Genomic DNA, 24,290 nt, shown 5'->3' with positions numbered 1-24,290 from the left:
GAAAGCTCTGAGACTCAAGGATTTATGTTGGTAGGTTTTGGCAAGTGGAATCTGGAGAGACTCTTTGTAGTATTCCCTGATGGGTCTGGCGGATGTGTGCTTTTTAAATGGGATTTGTAGGTCGAGTTGAGTGTGTTGGTGGATAGCCTTGTAGATGATATTGATGGATTTGTACACGATTCTGTAGTGGATCGGTAACCAATGAAGGTCTTTGAGGATAGGGGAGATGTGATCGATTTTCCTGGAGTTTGTAAGGATTCTGGCTGCTGTGTTCTGTACCATTTGTAGAGGCTTGGTGTAAGTAGCTGGGAGGCCTAGTAGTAGTGAATTGCAATAATCTAGTTTGGAAAAGATTATTGCTTGCAAGATTGTTCTAAAGTCCTGAGCGTGGAAAAGTGGCTTTATTCTTTTCAGAATATGTAATTTGTGGAAGCAATCTTTGGTGGTTTGGTTAATGAATGGTTTGAGGTTAAGACAGTTATCTAAGATGTATCGTTAAATAGGGCGCGGGAAAACCGGCACACCACTCTTACTCTTACTCTTACGTGAGTGAGTGGTTTGAAGGAGGGCTGATGGCTTTGAATGTGTGTTGTTGTTTTCCGGTGATATGAGCAGGTATTCCGTTTTAGAAGCATTGAGGACGAGGTTTAGGCTGGTGAGGAGATGTTTGATTTCTAATAAGCAACTATTCCAGTATTCCATTGTTTTTGAGATTGATTCTTTTATGGGGATCACGATCTGTACGTCGTCTGCGAAGAGGAAGTGTTTCAGGCTTAATTTTGTGAGTAGTTGACATAGGGGTAGCAGGTAGACATTAAAGAGCGTAGGTGAAAGCGATGAACCTTGCGGCACCCCTCGGTTGGAAGGGTGATATTGGGATTCTGTATTGTGAATTTTGACTATATCCTCTGTTTTCCAGGAATGTTTTGAACCAGGTTAGTGTAACACCTGTCAATCCAATGTTTGCCAGTTGTTTTAGAAGGAGGACATGGTTGACGGTGTCAAAGGCCACCGAGAAGTCAAGGAGGATTAGTAAAAATGCTTGGCCTTTATCAATTCCGGAGAGGAGGAAGTCCGTGAGTGAGAGGAGTAGCGTTTCAGTGCTTGCGGCTTTGCGAAAACCATATTGGTTTGGAGACAGAATACTGTGGTCCTCTAAGTAGTTGGATAGTTGAGTGTTTACCAATTTTTCCATGATTTTGGCTATGAATGGGAGGTTGGAAATAGGGCGGAAGTTGTTGGGATCATATGCATTTAGAGTTGGTTTTTTTAGGAGTGGTTTGATTGAGGCAGTTTTTAGGTCATTTGGGTAGATACCATGTGACAGGTAACAGTTTATGATTTCGGCTAGGGTTTTTGATATAGTATCAGGGATGAGAAGAAGCATTTTGGAAGGGATTTGATCAAATGGGTGTGATGAAGGTTTCATTATCTTCAGCACCGATTGTATCTCTGTGATTGTGATGGATTCGAAAGCGTTAAGCTGAATGTCTTTGTTTGAGAGGAGATATGTGTTATCTGGAGAGGTAGTGTTTGGTATCAGCTGATTGAGGAGGTCAGATATTTTTTTGTTGAAATGAAGAGCCAGTTTGTCTGCTTTAGTCTGAGATAGTTCGGGTGGGATATCTGGAATGATAGGTTTAGTGAGACTGGAAACGAAGGCGAATAGAGCTTTTGAGTCAAAGATGAGGTGGTGAACCTTAAGGGCATAGTAGTCTCTTTTGGTTTTCAGAGTAAAGCTTTTGTATAGGTGGAGTGAGCGTTTGTAATCCGAGAGTGAGGCCGGTGAAGGGGCTTTGCGCCATTTTCTTTCTTTCTGCCGAAGTAGTTGTTTGAGATTTCGCAGTTCATCATTAAACCAGGGTTGTCTTTTGGATGCATTTAAAGTCTGTTTTTTGGTTGTCAGGGGGCAAAGAGTGTTTGCTATTAATTTTGTTATTTTGGACCAGGATTGGAGTGCAGAGTTGGGGGTGGAAACATCGATGAGTGGTAGATCTAGGGCTAGAAGTTTGCTGAGGTTTTCCGAGGTGCAAGGTTTTCTGTATAGGAAAGAAGGTCTTGAGTCGAGATTGGAGTCTGATCGTGATAGAGAAAAGCTGGTGGAGATTAGCGAGTGGTCTGACCATGGGACTTTTTTGCAATCTGGTTGTTTTGTTTGAGAAATACCGGAGTTTGTAAAGAAGAGATCGAGCATGTGGCCTGCTTTGTGAGTGGGTTTGTTGATTTGTTGTTTGAAACCCATCGCTGACAATGCGGTGAGGAAGGCTTCACAGTTTGTTGAAAGTGGGACTTTGTCAACATGTAAGTTGAAGTCACCCAGAATTATAGCAGGGGAGTCAAGGTTTAGGTGCAAAGTTATGGTTTCGAGAATAGAGGAGGCATCTGACTCTAGTAGGCCTGGAGGGGCATAGACTAGAAGGATTTGGAGATATTCTGATTTGAACAATCCTAGTTCTAGTTTGGTAGCTGTGTTGATAGGGTAGTGTGTGAACCTTAGGGATTTTTTGGCAGCTAAGAAGATACCCCCTATTCTTTTTTTTTGTCTTGGGATAGAGAAAAAATCGTAAGTCTGTGTTGGTAGTTGGTTAATGAGGGCGATGTCTGTGGATTTGAGCCATGTTTCTGTTATGGCGCAAAAGTCTGGGGTTGTGTCCTGCAGTAAGTCGTTAAGTATAAGTGTTTTGTTGGTGAGCGATTGGGCGTTAAATAGGATGATGGTGAATAGGGTGAGACCTAGGAACTGTGTGGTGGGGGAAATCATGATTGGGATGAGGGATTTGTAGGTGCGTGGGCGGTAGTGCATAGTTGATAATGTGCTGCTGGAGGCTGGATGAGTGCTGCTGGAGGCTGGATGGGTGTTGGATGGGTGTTGCTGGAGGCTGGATGGGTGTTGGATGGGTGTTGCTGGAGGCTGGATGGGTGTTGGATGGGTGCTGCTGGAGGCTGGATGGGTGCTGGATGGGTGCTGCTGGAGGTTGGATGAGTGCTGCAGGAGGCTGGATGGGTGCTGCTGGAGGCTGGATGGGTGCTGCTGGAGGTTGGATGAGTGCTGGATGAGTGCTGCTGGAGGCTGGATGAGTGCTGCAGGAGGCTGGATGGGTGCTGGAAGGGTGCTGCTGGAGGCTGGATGGGTGCTGGATGAGTGCTGCTGGAGGTTGGATGAGGGCTGCTGGAGGTTGGATGAGTGCTGCAGGAGGCTGGATGAGTGCTGCTGGAGGCTGGATGAGTGCTGGATGAGTGTTGCTGGAGGCTGGATGAGGGAAGTACGTTGGCTAAGTTGTGTGCCAATGTTAAGGCAAGGGATACTTTGAGAAGGCCTTAGTTCTGATTCCTGGGGCTCTCCAAGGGGCGCTCTAAGGGGCAGGGCGTCACCCATATGACATAGTGAGGGCAAAGGATGTCGGGAACCAGGAACCAAAATAGCGCCGGCGCTACCTTTGCCCTGTCACATGATAAGGGCAAAGGGCCACCGGCGCCATTTCTCTCAACGCAGCCGTGGCCAGAGAGAGGGAGATCGCGTCGGGACCCCCCCCACTGGACCCCAGGTAATTTAAAACATTTTGGGGGGGTTCGGGAGGGTGGGGGATTTTTTTTTAAAGGTTTGGGGTGGGTTTTAGGGTTTTTTGGTGTGCCGGTTTTCCTGCCCTCCCCCGATTTACGATTTTTAACGATTTTTTAAAAAAAAAACACGACGATAAGATTTCCCTCCCCCCCAGCCAAAATCGATCGTTAAGACGATCGATCACACGATTCACACCCCTATAAATTAATACATGACTTAATGAATAAAATGACAGATTTAGCATGCTCATTATGCATTCATTTATATAGTCTTTTGCTCATTAGCATGTTCTGAAACATTATGCATCAATATTCAGCAGCATTTATCCAGATAACTTGTGAGTTTTCAAAATATCCCCCACTTATTCAGCTAAAATTTAGCCGAATTATGTAAGGGTGACCCATGGGCATTCCAGCGCAGAGTTAAGTTAGCTGGATAACTTATCCAGCTAACTCTGGTTGTGCCATAGAATAGGGTCTAAAGATAGCCGGATAAATGTATATCTCTATATTCAATAGCGCGGCTCTACCCCGGAATATCCCTCCAAAGTAAGCCAGATTAATTTATCTGGCTAACTTTGCAATCCGACCAATGACTGAATATTATCCCCCATGGTTTTCCATCTGCAAGTTAGTGGTAGTGGGTCTCTTAGCATGCATGCTAAAACTTGAGTAAATGTAATGCTATTTATCACGCATGCTAAATGTGTTCAGCATATATGTGAATAGAGATTTTTTGTTAATCAGCCCCTTAATACCAGGCCAGCTTGGCTCTGCTCAAGCATCTCAAGGGGTACAGCCAAATGTAAAGACTGCATCTCCCAGTTATTGATGGAGAAAGATGTCCCCTCCTGCTTTTGGCAAGGAGCTCATCTGAGCTCCCTCCAGGGCATTTCTGCCAATGTTTTATTTCATTCTAGATGTACCAGCACATATTCTTCTACATTTATAAAATGTATGAATATACTAAAGATGCAGTACAGATGCAGACAGTAATAGACAATCCTTTCTATTATTAGTTCCCTTCCTTGTGTCGTACTTTATGCCAGTGTCTCTCAACCCAGACCTCGGACACACCTAGCCAGCCAGGTTTTCAGGATATCCACAATGAATATGCATGAGATAGATTTGCATGCACTGCCTCCATTGTATGCAAACTTATCTCATTCATATTCATTGTGGATATTCTGAAAACCTGACTGGCAAGGTATATCTCAAGGACTGCGTTTAGAAGCCCTGCTTTATATAACACTGTATGAATATGAAAAGATAGAAAGGATAATTTTCAACATCCTGTGTAGTGCTAAAGTCTGAGAATATAAAATGCAAGCTTTAAGCTGAATTTTAGCTGAATTTTCAAATTAGACTTAAACATATAAGCCCGCTTTGAAAAATCCTGTATCCTAACAGTATGTGTATGGACAAATGGGCAGGAATTTATATCACCTCCCAAATATGTGAAGTTTTCTACATGTTCATTTATATACATGCTTTCGAAAGTGGAAAAAGTGTGAATATAAATGCCCAAACTCCATCCCCGCAAGGAAAAGTATGCATATTATTGAGTTATGCATGTACTATTCTCTGCACTCCGGATGATTTTCAAAGATCAGTTCTGAAAATCCGTTTGAAAATTTACCCTATAGTGTTCATTTAACCATAAGAGTCCATGGCCAAATGGTTACACCTTGATTTTGATATTCACTTCTATTGACCCCAAAGAGAGTTCAGTTTGTTGATATGGATTTGATTTTCTAATTTTCAAAATTTCATTGTAAAGAATAAAAGTCTTGTAAAAACAAGTTCAGGTATATATGCATAACTGAATTTGAACTACACTAGTAGCAAACGTAACATGCTTTTTCAAGGCAAATGCTGTCATACCCTCCATTTTTGCAGTTCGGTTAGAGAAAAATATTAGCCAAAGTCTATGTAGCCCCCTTGAATAGGTGCATTAAATGGTAGAGGATGTGATGCCTATTTGGGAGCTAAGCACTGATATCTAAGAGTTCAACAAAATAATGGACAAGCAGATGTTGCGGTGACCAGCATCAGAGGCATGGGTTGTATTATGCCCTGTGATATAGGGAAAATGTTCTCCACAGTTTCTTTTTGTGACCGCACCCCTGATAAAAGAGGAACATACTCCAGAAGTATCTTTCAACAAATATTTTATTACAAATAAAAAGAGGGGGAGGGTAAACAGAAGTCAAATTTTATAAAGTCTTAAAAGATACTGATTTCATCAGAGTCTATAGATTTGTACAACAGGGCTGTAGCAGCATCAGCGATAACAAAGAGAGCCACAACATTTTCTCTCTCCAAATCTGTACATCATGAAGTTGCTTGGAAAAATACCCACTTTAGTCCCCTTCTCTCTTGTTCAGTAAGAAAGGTTACATCACATTCCTCTTCAAGCATAATCACATCATTTCCCATTCATCAGATGCAGCATGGCTTTTTTTTTTTTTTTTTACTACCTTGGAGTCATTCAGTATTCTCACTGGAGGAGGCGTTATTAAATGCCACACTAACTTTCCTCCAACATTCAAATAATTTAAGAACCTTTACAAGTGTTAAGCATTGTCTCTGCTGACTGTCATAATAGGATAAACTCTGGGATATACAGTGCTAAGATTGAGAATATAAGTATTTGTTTTTAAATTGCAAAAAAAATCCTAAAAATTTAAGAATGATGAAGTTTGACTTATGATTACATATAAAGCAATGAAGGCTCTTTAGCTAGGTGGTCCTCTTGGGGAGAAACATTATTCTAGCTTCAGACATTTCCTCCTGATGAGAAAGCCCTACTGAGCCTTCTCATTGAGGAGATGCCCTCCGGGCACACCAGTCTTCTGGTAGCTACCCTGGATCTCAACTCTAACTAAAATCCTCTATACATTTATATGGATTTCAAATATACTCCCTCTAGTGGAGCTTCTTCCCATTGCCACTTAAAGGAGACCCACTATTTAGCACATACAGCACACGCTACTTTCCCATTGGTTCAGTGAATCTCCCAATGGTTTTTACCCAAAGCCACAAGGTTTCCTAAATTTTGTTCAAGAGACAACAATAGCCATGGCCTGCTCTGGATAAATACCTTCTGTATCATTCATTTCTCTCTTTTAAAACCATACCCTTGTCAATCAGATATTCAGAAATATAAAAAATGTTCCCATCTTTATAGAAAATTTAACAAAGTAATGATCATAATGATGTAGTCTTACAGTACCATCAAGATGTCTACACCATCAAGGGATTCGGCAACCCAAAATCTCTGCAAGGGCAATACAACACAATAGTGACATGGGGCATATTTTTGGGCCTGTCACATCTAGTACTAGCAATATTTGATAAGGCTAATATCTGAACTCTTATAAATTTATTGCTGATCATGCTTTTATTAACAAAATCATGCAAATTAACTACAACGTTAATAATTCTTGTTGGTTCCTAGAGAGAAGATGAGATAGAATTGATAGTAAGAATTTCAGATGGATTGAATAAAGTAAGTATGAGGCAATCATGGGGACAAACTATAGTTCTGATTACTAAGCTTTTACCTATTTGTGTCTGGGGCAGCGGGGAGGGGGGGGGGCAGTTTAGTAAACCAGGCCCTATATTATTTAACAAATGAGAAAAGTATAATTAAACTCTATTTTGTTTTAATACAGCAAAAACTGTGCAAAATGAATAATAAAGTAGTGTAACTTATACTCTGATTGCAGCATGCAGGCATGCGATACTCAAGACATATAGAAAATCATTTTTAGAGACATCAAACCTCTGGTGCCTGTATGCCTTCTTCAGTTTTTTTAATTAGGTTTTCCTCCGAGTCCACCATGGCTCTTATATTCAGATGTTAGGAGAAATGCAACACCATAAAGGACTGGGATACCTATTAAGGAGTTCTCAGAGCTGACATGACTTGATAGAACATAACAGATGTTAAAATCTCACCTCTTTCCTCTACATTATGGGGTAGATTTTAAAAGAAGCGCGATCAGCCTACTTTTGCTTGCGCATCAGACTCAAGCAAAAGTACGCTGGATTTTAGTAGATACGCGCGGAGCCGCGCGTATCCACTAAAATCCTGGATCGGCGCGCGCAAGGCTATTGATTTTGTATAGCCTGCGCGCGCCGAGCCGCGCTGCCTCCCCCCGTTCCCTCCAAGGCCGCTCCGAAATCGGAGCGGCCTTGGAGGGAACTTTCCTTTGCCCTCCCCTCACCTTCCCCTCCCTTCCCCTACCTAACCCACCCGCCCGGCCCTGTCTACACCCCCCCCTTACCTTTGTCGGGGGATTTACGCCTCCCGGAGGGAGACGTAAATCCCCGCGCGCCAGCGGGCCTGCTGCGCGCCGGGCCGCGACCTGGGGGCGGGTACGGAGGGCGCGGCCACGCCCCCGGGCCGTAGCCACGCCCCGTACCCGCCCCCAAAACGCTGCCGACACGCCCCCGGAACGCCGCGACGACCGGGCCCGCCCCCCCGACACGCCCCCGACACGCCCCCTCCGAGAACCCCGGGACTTACGCGAGTCCCGGGGCTCTGCGCGCGCCGGGAGGCCTATGTAAAATAGGCTTCCCGGCGCGCAGGGCCCTGCTCGCCTAAATCCGCCCGGTTTTGGGCGGATTTAGGCGAGCAGGGCTCTGAAAATCTACCCCTATGTGTAGCATATATGGATTGTATATGATGCTTGTATGAAGCTTTGCATTTGAATGCTCATTTTGTTGAGGAGGAAACATACTAATTTCTAGGGATGTGAATCGTTTTTTGACGATTTAAAATATCGTCCGATATATTTTAAAATCGTCAAAAAATCGTTAGGGCCACGATACAATACCAATTCCCCCGATTTATTGTTAAAAAATCGTAAATCGGGGGAAGGGGGAGGGCAGGAAAACCGGCACACTAAAACCCCCTAAAACCCACCCCCGACCCTTTAAATTAAATCCCTCACCCTCCCGAACCCCCCCCTCAATGCTTTAAATTACCTGGGGATCCGGTGGTGGTCCAGAACGGCGGCGGTCCGGAACGGCCCCCTCAATAGAATCGTGTTGTCTTCAGCCGGGGTGGATTTTAGGGGGGTTTAGTGTGCCGGCTCACGATTTTAACGATTTTTCACGATAGTTTACACACCCAAACGGCAACAATACGATTCCCTCCCCCTCCCAGCCGAAATCGATCGTTAAGACGATCGAGGACACGATTCACATCTCTACTAATTTCAGCTTGTGAGTACAACCCAAAACAGCAGTTTATTACTGCACTGGGCTTCCAAGAAGATATTGGAATAACCTGCAATGAGTGGCAATTACAACCCTAAACTACAATGGAACAAGAACATTGGGATTCCTGGAAGGCTGGGGTGAGCGCCCCCCATTCATATCTCTTTCTCACATGTACTGTCCCAAGACCAAACTACTGGCACCTACCCTGCACACAAACATTTGCACACATACATAGTACATGTCAATTTAGATAAAATCCCCAATAAGGACAACAAAAGTAGCCAAAAAATGTGCAATGTTTATCTACAAGTTAAAAGAAAAATAAAACTGAAGAAGGGGCAAAACATAAGAACGTGGCTTTATTTTTGTGGGAACAAAGGAGACGGGGTTTTTAAAAGGATAGTCACTCAGAATGCCAAACAGACAAAACAGAAAGCAGCAAATACAAAGTAGAACAGGGGCAGCGCATACAAACTACACCTGCAACAGAGAGTCTCTCTTCCTTCCCACAGCAAACCCTTGGGGAATCCATGAAGGTTTGGATACATGTCTCCCCTGGTGGCATGCCAATCAAAAGAACACTGGGCCTTTGGAGAGGCTGGAACATGCATTAAATAGTCAAGGAAACACAAAAGAAAGATAGATATAAGGAGTATAAGTTACACTTAAGAGCATAAGCAAAGAATGAAAGGGAAGAACACATGGAAATTAGAAAACAATGGGGAAGATCTAATGTGGCAGGGGTGGCCAACTCTGTCCTTGGGAGCCACAAACAGGCTTGGTTTTCAGGATATCCACAATGAATATGCACGAGAGAAATCCGCATACATTGCCTCCATTGCATGCAGATCTGCATCATGCATATTCATTAGGGATATCCTGAAAAGCTGGCTTGTTTGTGGCTCTCGAGGACCAGAGTTGGCCACCACTGCAAATTGGTATCAGCCCTGCACTAAGCTGTGGCATGTGCTCTAGATTAGTCATGTCCTTTATTTTATATTTATTGCTCTTTACAATGCCTCTTACCAGATCTACGGCTTTGTTTGTTCATGCCACCACTGTCAAACAATCACCCAGAGAAACAGCCTGGGGAATGCTAAAGATGAAATGTGACCTACTTCTTTTGAGATCAGAAATAATGCTCAGTCCTGGTGCAAGAATGCTGATGCCACTTCCAGAGAGATTCCTTCACCCCAGTGAGGTCTTTGCAGCTATCCCAGTCCTAAATAATTGAGATGATGCAGCAGCCAGAGACTCACTGAAGGTTATACTAGAGCATTGTTTGAAATGCCAAAGAAATTGGGATCTGCCAGTGTTGAGGACCTGGGAGGCTCTTGAACTTAGAATAAAAATGGAGCCGATTGATGGAGCTTGGAGTACAGACTTCTTAAGCTGCAGCTGGTAAAACAACCCACCTAAAGCACTAATGATGCTGTAGTTACACAATGGGGTAGATTTTCAAAGGGATACGCAAGCCCCAGGACGCGCGTAAGTCCCGGGGCTTGCAAAAAGGGGCGGTCGGGGGCGTGGCCAGGGGGGTGCAGGTAGGGATCGGGGGCGTGTGGGCGGTCTGGGGGCATGGCCGAGTGCCCCGACACAGCGGCCTGTGTCGGGGCCTGCCGCACCGGCGCGCGTAAGTTACTACTGCCCGGAGGCAGTAGTAATTTCTCTGATAAAGGTAGGAGGGGGGGTCTAGATAGGGCCGGGGGGGGGGGGGGGGGTTAGCTAGGGGAAGGGAAGGGCAGGTGCGGGGGGGTAAAAAGAAAGTTCCCTCCGAGGCTGCTCCGATTTCAGAGCGGCCTCGGAGGGAACGGGCAGCGCGCGCAGGGCTCGGCATGCGCAAGTTGCACAAATGTGCACCCCCTTGCATGCGCCGACCCTGGATTTTATAAGATAAGTGCAGCTACGCGCATATCTTATAAAATCCAGTGTACTTTTGTTCGCTCCTGGTGTGCGAACAAAATTACGCACACGCGTATGTTTTTAAAATCTTCCTCAGCGTTAGGTTCTATATTAGGAGCTACCACCCAGGAAAAAGATATAGGCATCATAGTGGATAATACTTTAAAATCGTCGGCTCAGTTTGCTGCAGCAGTCAAAAAAGCAAATAGACTGTTAGGAATTATTAGGAAGGGAATGGTTAATAAAACGGAAAATGTCATAATGCCTCTATATTGCTCCATGGTGAGACCACACCTTGAATATTGTGTACAATTCTGGGTGCCACATCTCAAAAAAGATATAGTTGCGATGGAGAAGATACAGAGGAGGGCAAGCAAAATGATAAAGGGGATGGAACAGCTTCCCTATGAGGAAAGGCTGAAGAGGTTAGGGCTTATCAGCTTGGAGAAGAGACGGCTGAGGGGGGATATGATAAAGGTCTTTAAGATCATGAGAGGTCTTGAACGAGTAGATGTGACTCGGTTATTTACACTTTTGAATAATAGAAGGACTAGGGGGCATTCCATAAAGTTAGCAAGTAGCACATTTAAGACTAATCGGAGAAAATTCTTTTTCACTCAACGCACAATAAAGCTCTGGAATTTGTTGCCAGAGGATGTGGTTAGTGCAGTTAGTGTAGCTGGGTTCAAAAAAGGTTTGGATAAGTTTTTGGAGGAGAAGTCCATTAACGGCTATTAATCAAGTTTACTTAGGGAATAGCCACTGCTATTATTTGCATCAGTAGCATGGGATCTTCTTAGTATTTGGATAATTGCCAGGTTCTTGTGGCCTGGTTTGGCCTCTGTTGGAAACAGGATGCTGGGCTTGATGGACCCTTGGTCTGACCCAGCATGGCAATTTCTTATGTTCTTATGTCCTTAAGCGGGTTCCCAAATCTGTTTCTCTAGATGAGTTGGAGTCACAACTCATGAGAAGAATATCCTTGCTCAGTGCATTTCTCAGCTTTGTAAGTTTTTAACTAATTCTATGCAGTATTTGAATCTCATGACATAATAGAAGACCATATGGTTAAACTGGGACACTGTACAGTTTTCAAAGCCAATTATGAGGGTCAATGTAACTTGACTGTCTGAAAATTACCCTTCTTCGAGATGGCTAAAAGTATGCACATTGTTTCAAAGAGCAGGTGCAAAATTCTGTGTACTTCTAGCAAGTTTCAAAAGGAAAGTATACATATACTTTTTCTTTGAAGCTTGATGCAAAATCTGTAGAAAAAAAATACCTGCAGGCTTTGTCCCAAAGTAGCCTGAAAACTGTTCACCTAAATAGCCTATGTCTATTTTGTGTTGGCTAGGCACAACTGAGAAGGCAATGTGTAGGCTTGAGAAAATGAGCAAGAAGAGTGTGTCACCAGTCTCCATTTGAACAACACATATGGCCATCGGCTAGTGTGTGGCCTGTTTGCCTCCTAGAGTAGTAGCATTGCATCTCTGTTGTTGTGCAGGACATCTGGACCTAGATGGCACTTGGCCTGCCATTGTGGGCATTGGTTATGTTGTAGAAAAAAAAAAAAAAAGAATGAGTTCAGGACTGGGATGTACAGACAACCTCCCCAAGATAGGGGAGGATGCAGAATACAGATTATGTGGATACAGAGAACTGTGTTTGATTTTTGCACACATGCTGATCTTGCATGCTAGCAATTCATATGTCCTGCCGTCTTGCTACAACATTAGTGGCTTGTTTGGTGACTCTATTAAGTAGTTTGCTATTTAATGCTGCTATTGTCCCCACTGAATCCTATGGAGCTGAGGAGAAGAAGTGTTGGGGAGAGTATTCAGATGGTTCCATTTTTACTTAGTGGTCTGGAGCCTCTCAGGTCTTCAGCACTGGCAGCTTCTAATTTCTTTGGCATTTCAAACAATGCTCACTGAGTCTCCTTCTGGTTGCTGCATCATCTCAATTATTTAGGACTGGGATAGCTGCAAAGGTTTCACTGAGATGAAGGAACCCCTCTGGAGGTGGCATCAGCATTCTTACACCAGGACTGAAGTTTGGCCCGGCCTTCTTGGCTTCTTGCCCTTAATTTGTTTTGACATCAGGGCCTGTGCATGCATGCTTGATATGGTTTCTCCCCTCTTTGGGACTGCAGAACACAAAAAAGGAAAATGAGGCTCAGTAATAGGGATAAGAAGCAGTTATTATATTCTTCAGCTCTGAGCAGGGCAATTTGCTGTATTCGAGTACCCAAACAAGTCCTGTCCTAGTAGTGAATTGCAAAAATGTGTCTTCACTGGCTGGTCTGAATAGCTATTCACTTCAGCTTCCATTCTGGTCTCAAAATAAGTGAATCAGCTCATTTCTGTGTATTATTTAGCCAGAACATTGTACAAAATCTAAGCTATATACAAATATGGAGAATTGTGAAATTTGGTGTTCAGTTGCTATTTATTGAACTGTGATAAACTGTAAGAGATACATCACAGAAGAAAAAAAACACTGTTTTATAATAGAATGGTACTAAAAGCTCTTGGATGTCTATTTTCTATGGGAATATTAATGGATGTAGTTCGTTAGCAGGCTAAGTTGCTTTTCTCTATTTAATTTGATCTTTTGTAAAAACAAAAACAAAACCAGTCGCTGTGAGAACATTTCGTGATGTCTTGTATCCTCCTTTGGCACAGAAATGACAGTATTCATTATGTGAATTGCTGTGAAACAGATACATCACTGAACATCAGAAATGCTTTTCTCTGTAGGAAACTAAGGAAGAAATGAAGCCAACTGGTGAGAACCAGCACTAAGTAATGCAAACGCAGCTGTAAAAAATGCTCAGCAAGGCAGTGTGCTGAGACCTCCTCGAGATTTCAACTGAACTGACCTGAAGTGGCCTCTTTAACTAGAGAAAAGAAAAAGGGATTCTAGGGGGCTAGGAGAGTGGTGATAATATTCAAATAGCCTGCATAGGTGCAAGATTTTAACTACTTTTACTATGCCTATGTCAGCTACCAGGTAGTTTCTCTTGAAAAGTCAGCAGGCATAAGGTAGCCACATACTTTGCACTTGTTTGCGCAGGTGGTTGAGGGAGGTAAAAAGGTTAATGCCCGTGGACTAGTTTTCCTTCCCTGACCTAAATCCACTCCCTTGGGAACATCTCTTTTTCACCTGACTAACTGTGCACGTGCTATGGAAGCCCATGAGTGTTTTTATCAGGGCAGAGGCAAGCAATTTTGAGAGAGGCCAATTTATCTGGCAGACTCCCCAGATTTATAAAAATGCTATAAATATAGTGGTAATAGCGCCCGCGATAAAAAGGGGCCTGCTTAGGCTAAGTACCTTGCTCCTACATAGGCTATTTCTGCAAGATGTGATAAATGTATTACATGCATGCTATTTTTTTGCTTCACATGCTGATTAATACATCAGGGGGAGAGAGAGAAAGCGAGGAGAGAGAGGAGAGAGGAGAGAGACTCTGTATAGAGTCAGTCTGGCACTCTCTCTCTATCTAAATGTACCACTGTAGAGGGACACTTTGAATCGAGGTGGGTTTCGGAAGGTGGAGAAGGGTTGGGGGTAGTATACAAACATTCTGAGGTATTCTTTAGTAAAATTGACATTATTAAAGATTTGTAATCACTATAATGAATGAAAATTATAACAAGAGAAGTTGATTTGTACAATACAAAACAACTCCTCTAAATATACTTTTGTACAATACAAAACAACTCCTTTAATTATACTTTTGTACAACACAAACAACTCCTCTAGTTATTATAATGACTACAAATCTTTAGTAATGTCAATTTTACTATGAATACCTCAGCTTTTTTGCTGCCCTGTGCAAACAATTACTGTGCTGACCCCCCTGCCCCCGCATCATTCAGTCTCTGTCTCGCGCCCATCAATAAAAGCCCAGCTCCCTCCAGCAATTATATTTTTAAAAACTGACAAGCCCCCAAATGGAACACATGGTCAAGGGAAAGGTATTAGGTACTCTATAGTCTTGCACACATACACACACACACCCTCTACAGACACACAATTCAATTAGCATTTATAGCAGATTTTACATGAAAAAAGAACATTCAAAAGTACAGTATTCTGAGGCAAAATAGTACAAAATGCACTGCTGTGGTGCCAAAAGAAAATCCAGTGATAAGGTCACTTGGAACTCCTATAGAATTACACTTTTTGTAATGTGTGCTAGGTGTGGGCTTGGCCCTCAGAAAGCCATGAATAACAATTACAATATAGTAAACCTCCCATACCAAAACAACCCTAACAGCCAGCACTCAAATAGTGACAATCTTATCTATGAAAAGGTAACACTATACATATTACACCAAGCCCTAGAACACCAATACCCTTCCTATTAGGAAAACAGAACAAATCATACTGCTATAGATCACTACAGATAAATTATATGGTAGTAGAATACCTCACTTCAGTCATACATGGATAACACAGACAGACCCTGACCAAATACAGAATAAAGAGACCAGAATGTACAAATAGAAACATGCTGATAAGAACTGAACTGGAGCCCACAACAAGTCAGCTTCTAAAAGCAAAGCAACACTGGATTACTGGCAAAACAATTACCGGCATGGTTAAAAGGTGAGGTAAAAGAAGCTATTTTAGCCAAAAGATCTTCATTCAAAACTTGGAAAAAGGATCCAATGCAAGAAAATAAGATAATGCATAAGCATTGGCAAGTTAAATGTAAGACATTGATAAGACAAGCTAAAAGATAATTTGAAAAGAAGTTGGCCGTAGAGGCAAAAACTCACAGCAAAAAGTTTTTAAAATATATCTGAAGCAGAAATCCTGAGAGGGAGTCAGTTGGACAGTTAGATTATCGAGAGGTTAAAGAGCACTTAGAGAACATAAGGCCATCGTGGAAAGATTAAATGATTTCCTTGCTTCTGTGTTTACTGAAGAGGATGTTGGGGAGATACCCGTACCAGAGAAGGTTTTCATGGGTAATAATTCAGATGGACTGAACCAAATCATGGTGAACCTAGAAGATGTGGTAGGCCTGATTGACAAACTGAAGAGTAGTAAATCACCTGGACTGGATCGTATACACCCCAGCGTTCTGAAGGAACTAAAAAATGAAATTTCAGACCTATTAGTAAAAATGTGTAACCTATCATTAAAATCATCCATTGTACCTGAAGACTGGAGGGTGGCCAATGTAACCCCAATATTTAAGAAGAGTTCCAGGAACGATCTGGGAAACTACAGACCAGTTAGCCTGACTTCAATGCCAGGAAAAATAGGGGAAAGTGTTCTAAATATCAAAATCACAGAACATATGGAAAGACATGGTTTAATGGAACAAAGTCAGCATGGCTTTACCCAAGGCAGGTCTTGCCTCACAAATCTGCTTCACTTTTTTGAAGGAGTTAATAAAGATGTAGACAAACGTGAACCAGTAGATGTAGTGTATTTGGATTTTCAGAAGGCGTTTGACAAAGTTCCTCATGAGAGGCTTCTAGGAAAAGTAAAAAGTCATGGGTTAGGTGGCGATAATATCCTTTCGTGGATTACAAACTGACTAAAAGACAGGAAACAGAGTAGGATTAAATGGACAATTTCTCAGTGGAAGGGAGTGGGCAGTGGAGTGCCTCATGGATCTGTATTGGGACCTGTACCTTTCAATATATTTATAAATGATCTGGAAAGAAATATGACGAGTGAGGTAATCAAATTTGCAGATGATACAAAATTATTCAGAGTAGTTAAATCACAAGCAGATTGTGATAAATTGCAGGAAGACCTTGTGAGACTGGAAAATTGGGCATCCAAATGGCAGATGAAATTTAATGTGGATAAGTGCAAGGTGATATATATAGGGAAAAATAACCCATGCTATAGTTACTAGGGATGTGAATCGTTTTTTGACGATTTAAAATATCGTCCGATATATTTTAAATCATCAAAAATCATTAGGGCCACGATGCAATACCAATTCCCCCGATTTATCATCAAAAAATCGTAAATCGGGGGAAGGGGGAGGGCAGGAAAACCGGCACACTAAAACACCCTAAAACCCACCCCCGACCCTTTAAATTAAATCCCCCACCCTCCCGAACCCCCCCAAATGACTTAAATTACCTGGGGGTCCAGCGGCACACTAAAACACGGCACACTAAAACCCCCTAAAACCCACCCCGACTCTTTAAATTAAATCCCCCTCCCTCCCGAACCCCCCCCCAAAATGCCTTAAATTACCTGGGGGTCCGTAGCCTTAAATTACCTCCGTAGCGGCGGTCCGTAGCTAAATCGGGGGAAGGGGGAGAGCAGGAAAAGCGGCACACTAAATCGTGCAGTCTTCAGCCGGCGTCATTTTGCAAAATGGCCGCCGCAAAATGGCGGCGGCCATAGACCAAAACGATTCGACGCAGGAGGTCGTTCCGGACCCCCGCTGGACTTTTGGCAAGTCTTGTGGGGGTCAGGAGGCCCCCCCCAAGCTGGCCAAAAGTTCCTGGGGGTCCAGCGGGGGTCCGTGAGCGATTTCCTGCCGCGAATCGTTTTCCGTACGGAAAATGGCGCCGGCAGGAGATCGACTGCAGGAGGTCGTTCAGCGAGGGTTCCGGACCCCGGCTGAACGACCTCCTGCAGTCGATCTCCTGCCGGCGCCATTTTCCGTACGGAAAACGATTCGCGGCAGGAAATCGCTCACGGACCCCCGCTGGACCCCCAGGAACATTTGGCCAGCTTGGGGGGGCCTCCTGACCCCCACAAGACTTGCCAAAAGTCCAGCGGGGATCCGGAACGATCTCCTGCATCGAACGGTGGCCATTTTGCAAAATGGCGCCGGCTGAAGACTGCACGATTTAGTGTGCCGCTTTTCCTACTCTCCCCCTTTCCCCGATTTAGCTACAGACCGCCGCTATGGAGGTAATTTAAGGCTACGGACCCCCAGGTAATTTAAGGCATTTGGGGGGGGTTCGGGAGGGTGGGGGATTTAATTTAAAGGGTCGGGGTGGGTTTTAGGGGGTTTTAGTGTGCCGTGTTTTAGTGTGCCGTGTTTAGTGTGCCGCTGGACCCCCAGGTAATTTAAGGCATTTGGGGGGGGGGGGTTCGGGAGGGTGGGGGATTTAATTTAAAGGGTCGGGGGTGGGTTTTAGCGGGTTTTTAGTGTGCCGGCTCACGATTTTAACGATTTTCACGATACTTTACACACCCAAACGGCAACAATACGATTCCCTCCCCCTCCCAGCCGAAATCGATCGTTTAGACGATCGAGGACACGATTCACATCTCTAATAGTTACACAATGTTAGGTTCCATATTAGAAGCTACCACCCAAGAAAGAAATCTAGGCATCATAGTGGATAACACATTGAAATCGTCGGTTCGTTGAAATTGTCTAATTCGTTTAAAACGAATGCACATTGCTAATGGACAATGAATGAGCGTGACTGTATAGCCTATTCCGCCGCAACACCTAGGTCCCCAGAGGCTTAGGCTCTCTCCCTGGCAGAGAACCCTGGCCCCCAGGACTGAAGTTTGATGTTTGAGAGTGATGGAGGTCCAGGAGAGTAAAGAGAGCCCTGGGACTTTGTTGTAGCCCCTGTATCTGCCAGAGAGGGGGTTATAGATAGATAGATAGATATGACTTCAATGCAGGTAGTTTTATAACTGTGCATGGTTGGGTATAAAGTCTGCACTTATCTTTTACATGGAAACTTCACCCCAGATTTTCAAAATTAAGTTTGCTTTGAAAAGTTATAGGTAATTGGCTTGGTACCTGCACAGAATAACTCGCATAAAGTTACACCTGTTCATATAAGAGTCTGTGGAGAACTTGGTTCCACATGAATTTTTATGCACACTGAGTCCTGGGTTATCTTCAAATAGCTATTTATGAATTCAAAGGGGCATGGGATAAATACTGTGGATCCCTAAAGGCTAGAGTATGGAAATAAAGGAAAGAGTGTATGGGGGTAAGTTGCTGGAGCTGTGGCTGTTACCCTTAACCAATAAGCCTTAATTCTGTTGATGCAACTTCATCATTGCTCTCTGCTTCTGTGGCAGGGGGGAATGGGGAATTGGATTCAAACAGCTATCAATGAGGGCCCCAACTTTTATGATCTGGGGAATTGATGTGCAGACATGGGGTAAAAAAAACAAAAAAAAACAGTACTGCTTCTACACCCAAGTCTATAAGCAAAGCACATGAAACAGCACTGTCTGAATTTTCAGGAAGACTCATCACCCAGTAAAAATGTTGCTAGCAGTACATTTTTTATGGGTTATCAAAAGCCTCGGGGGCTGCATGGAGCAGTATTTGCTACCGTTAAGAGAAACATGGGGAAACTTGCACGGTGCGGCGGATACTACCATTGGAGGCTTGCTGGGCAGACTGCATGGACTATGTTTGTCCTTTTCCGCCATCATTTCTATGTTTCTATGTAAAACATGGTTTTATGCAAATGACTTTGAAAATTTAGCCCTCAATGACTAGGCCCCTCAAAGTGCATACAAAAGAAAAAGTTAAGACAAGCTATTTTTCTATCATTAATTCTATCATTAATTCTTGTAAACTCTTGATTTTAGCTAGATGAAACTTTTGTACACCTTTGAATGTACAGTTTACAGAACAGACCACTAAATCTTTTAAAAATCTTGACTTGAAGTCTTCTAGAGCACGTTTATATTTACAGATTGAAATATGCTGTCCATTCTTAAAAATCAGATATTAGTAAGTCACCTGCAGTCTCCCATATTTTTTTCTATCTTATTTCCCAGATTTTTTATACCCTTTGGCTGATCAGCGAAATAACAGTATACAAAATGACTGATGTATAATACATTTGCTTTTTAATGTGTTTTCCATTATATTCAACTTCTTTAGGTTTCTGAAAAGGTCAGAATCCTTGTAACAGATGCCAATGATGAAAGTCCGGAGTTTCTCAATACACCATACATTGTTAAAGTCCCAGAGGTAAACTGATTTTTTTAATCTCTTTTGTGCAATCTCACTTTCCTAAATGACAGGCACTGAGCAAATGTACTTGCTTCTGAGTGAGATATGGGTCCTGGCCTTATGGATTTTATGCAGTGATGATGATCATTGCAGAAAAACAGATTAATACAAAATCAAAGAACTCCCATTAATATAAAAACAATAACAGAATTCCAAATCAGACTCCCACCCTCTTGTATACTGAAGGTCTGATTAACACCATGGTGCAAGCCACTAATGAGTCCAAGAAAACACTTTCTTGAAAAGGTCAGGTGCTGTCTGCATTTGAGTTGTGAAGGGGAGTCTTCAGAAGCACTCTCTCTCAGCAGAGGGGAGGTGGTTATTGATTGCTTGGAAGTTAAAAATGGTAGATAATTGTGACTATCTTTGCTGTTTGGTGTTGCTGGAAGAATCTCTCACTCATGCCCTTATTGCAAGGGATGTGCTAATTTGTGTAAAGGATGCAGGACGTTATTGCTGTGCCAATATTTAAGTCCTGATATGCCATACTATCTCTGCTGTCTGCAATCCTAGACACTTGCTTCCCTCTGGGCTACTTCTTAGCTGGATCAAGTGGTGTCTGATGCACTAATGAGTCCCAGTGGCTCTTGCTTTTGGATGAATTGGTCAGCTGGTCACCTGTGAACAGTCTTCTTAGGTCCTGGTTTGGCTGCACTTGCTCAGGTGGGCCCAAAGAAATCAAAAAGCATGTACATAAGTGCAAATTCTAGCCCGACTCCTCCCCTCTGAATACGTCTTCTCAGTGCGTAGAAAAATACATGAGAAACTGGGTCTCACTCAATCTTTTATGCACACTGAGCCAGCTCACTTTTAGAACAGACATTTATATGTATATAAAACTGGATTTTATAAAGCATAAATGGGTTGTAAAATTACCCTTTTTGTGAGATCTCTATGGAGTTCAAAACATGCAAGAAGAAAGATTGATACCTGTCCCCAGCTCTACTGCCTCAGGTGATTTGCACTGTGTCAGTCTAGTCACTATCCAGATAAGGATGAGAAAAGTATACATAACTATAATAAGTTATTGAAATGAGCTAAGAAACATTTCTTAGTACTCAGTCTGCATCTGTCCAGTAATGCCCTGCTACTGGTCTCTTCACATTACACTACAGTGGTGGCACATAACCCATACATGCCCAACCCACATACTCATTTTATTTCAAAAGCAGTAGGTATCTTGTCTAATTCTGAGTCTTCTTTCACAGATTCAAAACTTTATTCAGTCCCCATGGCTCCTGTTTTCTGGGAAACCATATTGCAAACAGCATTAGTTTGGATTCACATTGTCATGTCACATGACTCTCAGAACTGCTGAATCACTCTAGAGGACTTACTCCTCTGAGGCAACTTGTAGCTCTAATGTTTATTGAGCATGTCTGGCTCCAATGCATGCTTTGGCATATTTCTCTATATTCTAAAACTATAAGAGACTCCAGGTGAGCACTGCAGCATGTCTACATTTACACACACATAGTGACACTCACCTGGCTCTCTTACAGGTGGGATCAATGTAGATTTCAGATAATGAGGCAGGAGCACCAGGATCAGCACCACAGGGCCAGCAATGCAATGGCTGGTGGCATTTATCTGGCCCCACCAGCAGAAGGAAATAAAAGGAATGGCAGTGGCAGAGCTGGTGGGGTTTCCTAGTTCCTACCAGTAGCAATAAGCGGTCCAAGATGTGATGTGGACGTTGAGAGGGGAGGGAAGGGGAAGCAGGAAATTGAGAGAAGATGAGTGGAGGTAGGATCGGCTGTAGAGCCAGCATCAGAAAGGTTGGTAGGGTTTTCTAGGCCCCACCAGCAGCAGAGAGTGGCCCGAGGTGGGAGAGAAGGTGGGGGTGGGGATGAGTGTGAGAAACAAGAAGAGAGGGTTGGGTTTGGTTGGATTGGGAGGGGGGGAGGGCTGTGAGGCAAGAAAGGAGTGCCAGAGTAGGAAGGGAAGGGAAGGGATGAGAGGGAAGGACAAGAGAAAGAGGAGGAGAGGGAGAAGACAAAAGTGCAAGAGGGGGCAGAGGGAAAGAGTGCATGAACTCATACACCTCACCCAGCCCTATCCACACTACCAATTAGCCCCCTCCCCCCGCACACACATACACATCCCTACCTCCCTACCCCCCAAACATATATCCTACACACATCACCACCACACCACTCTCCACACACACACACACACACACATGTTCCCACACACATACACACATCCCACGCACACCACCAACTCCCCTATATACACATATCCATCACTCGCTCCCTTCCCCTCCCCCACAAACACACACATAGAGGTAAGGAGAGAGAAATTGGAGAGTGTGAGATGGAAAGAATGCTCTCAGGCATACACAGACATGCATCACTGAACCTCCCCCTCTCCTATACCATTCACACCTCCACCCCTAACACATCCCACCTACCCACTATTCTTCCCCCATCAATACATACACATACATTCACAGACACACACACACACACACACATTGTTGGGAGAGGGGAAGGAGAGGCCTACAAAGTAGAAAGGGGAAAGAGACATATACACACACACATAGGAGGGAGAATAAGGGTACAAACTAGAAAGAGTGAACAAATACAGGGAGATTCACTCGAAAGAGGCCCCAAATATTCTGTTGTAACTTCCGTTAGTATGAAGCAATCTGAACAAAACAAAAAACTGTACATACCTTTACGTATGTGAAATTTTTTACATTACATGTGATACTGGAAATGATTGCCATTTTCCGCCAGACACATTTTGACGCGGCGCTCCATTTGTTTGGGCAATTGCCAGGTTCTTGTGGCCTGGTTTGGCCTCTGTTGGAAACATGATGCTGGGCTTGATAGATCCTTGGTCTGACCCAGCATGGCAATTTATTATGTTCTTATGTTCCTGAATGTGTCTGTGAACATATCGGGGAAAATAGCAGCAATTTCACGTTGGATGTTTTCCTTCAAATCTTCCATAGTGTGAAGCTTGTTCCAATAGACCTTTCCTTTGAGCATACCCCAAAAGAAGAAGTCTGGTGGTGTCAGATCTAGTGACTGTGGTGGCCAAAGCCCCTTTGAAATTACCCTGTTGCCAAAAAAGGACTCAATTTCTGCTATGCTCTTTGCTGATGTGTGACACGTTGTTCCACCTTGCTGGAAGTAACCTTCCGTTAACTCACAATCATCCAGTTGATTCACGAACTGTTCAAAAATGTCCAGGTACATATCAGTGTTCACGGTGCTTCAAAGAAAATGGAGCCTATGATGCGCAACTGAGACATTGCGCACCATACACCAAGTTTTTGAGCATGGAGTGGTTTTTGGTGAGTGGCAAAGGGATTTTCAGCAGCCCAAATACGGGTGTTGTGCGAGCTAACATAACATAAATGGAACCACGCCTCATCTGAGAACCATGTGATGTCCAATATTCCTTCGTTCTCCCTTACAAATGCCTGGAACCAGTGACAGTATCTGATTCTTTTCTCCATATCACTCGCTTTGAGCTCCTGAATGACAGTGACATGATACACATGCAATTTTGCCCTTTTTGCAGCTCTTTGACATGATGAATATGACCTCCCAGTTTCCTGCGCTAGGCGTCTCAGAGGTTTCGTAGGTGACTGCTCCAGACGATGTTGCACATCATCGAATGTGAACTGCGACATTTTCAGACTGCCTCTACCATGAAAAGGGATCAATGATCCCGTCGTTTCCAGTTTCCGTACCATCTTCTGATTAACACTCTTTGAGGGTACGTCACGAATACCATATTTCTTCCTAAATTCACTCTGACATCACTTAAATGAATTAGTGATCCAATAGGTTCGCACCATGAAAAAGCACTGCTCAATACTGTACACCTCACCAAAAACAGTTACCTCACCAAAAACTTAGGTCCCTCACCAAAAACAGTTTTCCTGTCAACGTGAACTTGATTTCGCTCACATTTTTACATTGGACTTTTACATCAATCCTTTGCTCATCATGTCAGTATCGCACACAACACTTAAAAGGATTCCCTCTCGTTTAAACAAGGAGTTTTCCCTTCAATTTTCATTTTCTTCAAAATGGCCGCCCGCATGACGTCATTGCCCATATATGGACTTTAGTTGTTGTAGTATTCCCCCACACACGTCATTCACCATATATGGTTATCTCCTATTTTGGAGTTACATACGTCATTTCCTGCTATTGTTAACTCTAGTCGGCAGGTCCCCTTTAAGACCGGCGTTTTCCCGCGGTTCCTTGTCATTTTAGCGGCATAGACCTCGGCAAGGCTGCTTCACTTTTGGTGCACGTAAGTACTTTATAACCTTATTGCAATAGCATTATTAAGCTCATTGAGAGACTTTAACATACACCAGCGAGTTAAAATTTTTCAGCACTCATACGAACATGTCATTCTCCCTGTATTTTCACAAAAGAGCCTCTTTCAATGTAACGGCATTTTTCAGCTTTGACATCACCAAGAAGATTGTGAGATGGCATTACTCAGCCCACAGAGAGACTGCAATATACATCAGCGTGTTAATTTGTTGCAGCATTTAAATACATATGTATTTCAGTTGTCATTCTTTTTTTCATGAGAGAATCCTTTTAAACGCTAATTGTTTTCA

General features: G+C 43.3%; 1 protein-coding gene across 1 annotated transcript in view; it reads left to right on the top strand.

Annotated features, from left to right (window-relative positions):
* Nucleotides 1-24,290, top strand: part of CDHR1 (cadherin related family member 1) — a 177,030-nt gene that overhangs the window by 57,173 nt on the left and 95,567 nt on the right. Inside the window, exons 5-6 of the mRNA XM_029610651.1 lie at nt 7,022-7,072; nt 19,562-19,651. Of these exons, the coding sequence (XP_029466511.1) occupies nt 7,022-7,072; nt 19,562-19,651 (141 nt within the window). The remainder of the gene's footprint in view (nt 1-7,021; nt 7,073-19,561; nt 19,652-24,290) is intronic.

Source organism: Rhinatrema bivittatum, chromosome 7, assembly GCF_901001135.1.
Source record: "Rhinatrema bivittatum chromosome 7, aRhiBiv1.1, whole genome shotgun sequence".
Lineage (NCBI taxonomy): Eukaryota > Metazoa > Chordata > Amphibia > Gymnophiona > Rhinatrematidae > Rhinatrema > Rhinatrema bivittatum.
Note: the sequence above shows the minus strand (reverse complement) of the source record. Positions and strands in the feature narration are given on the sequence as shown.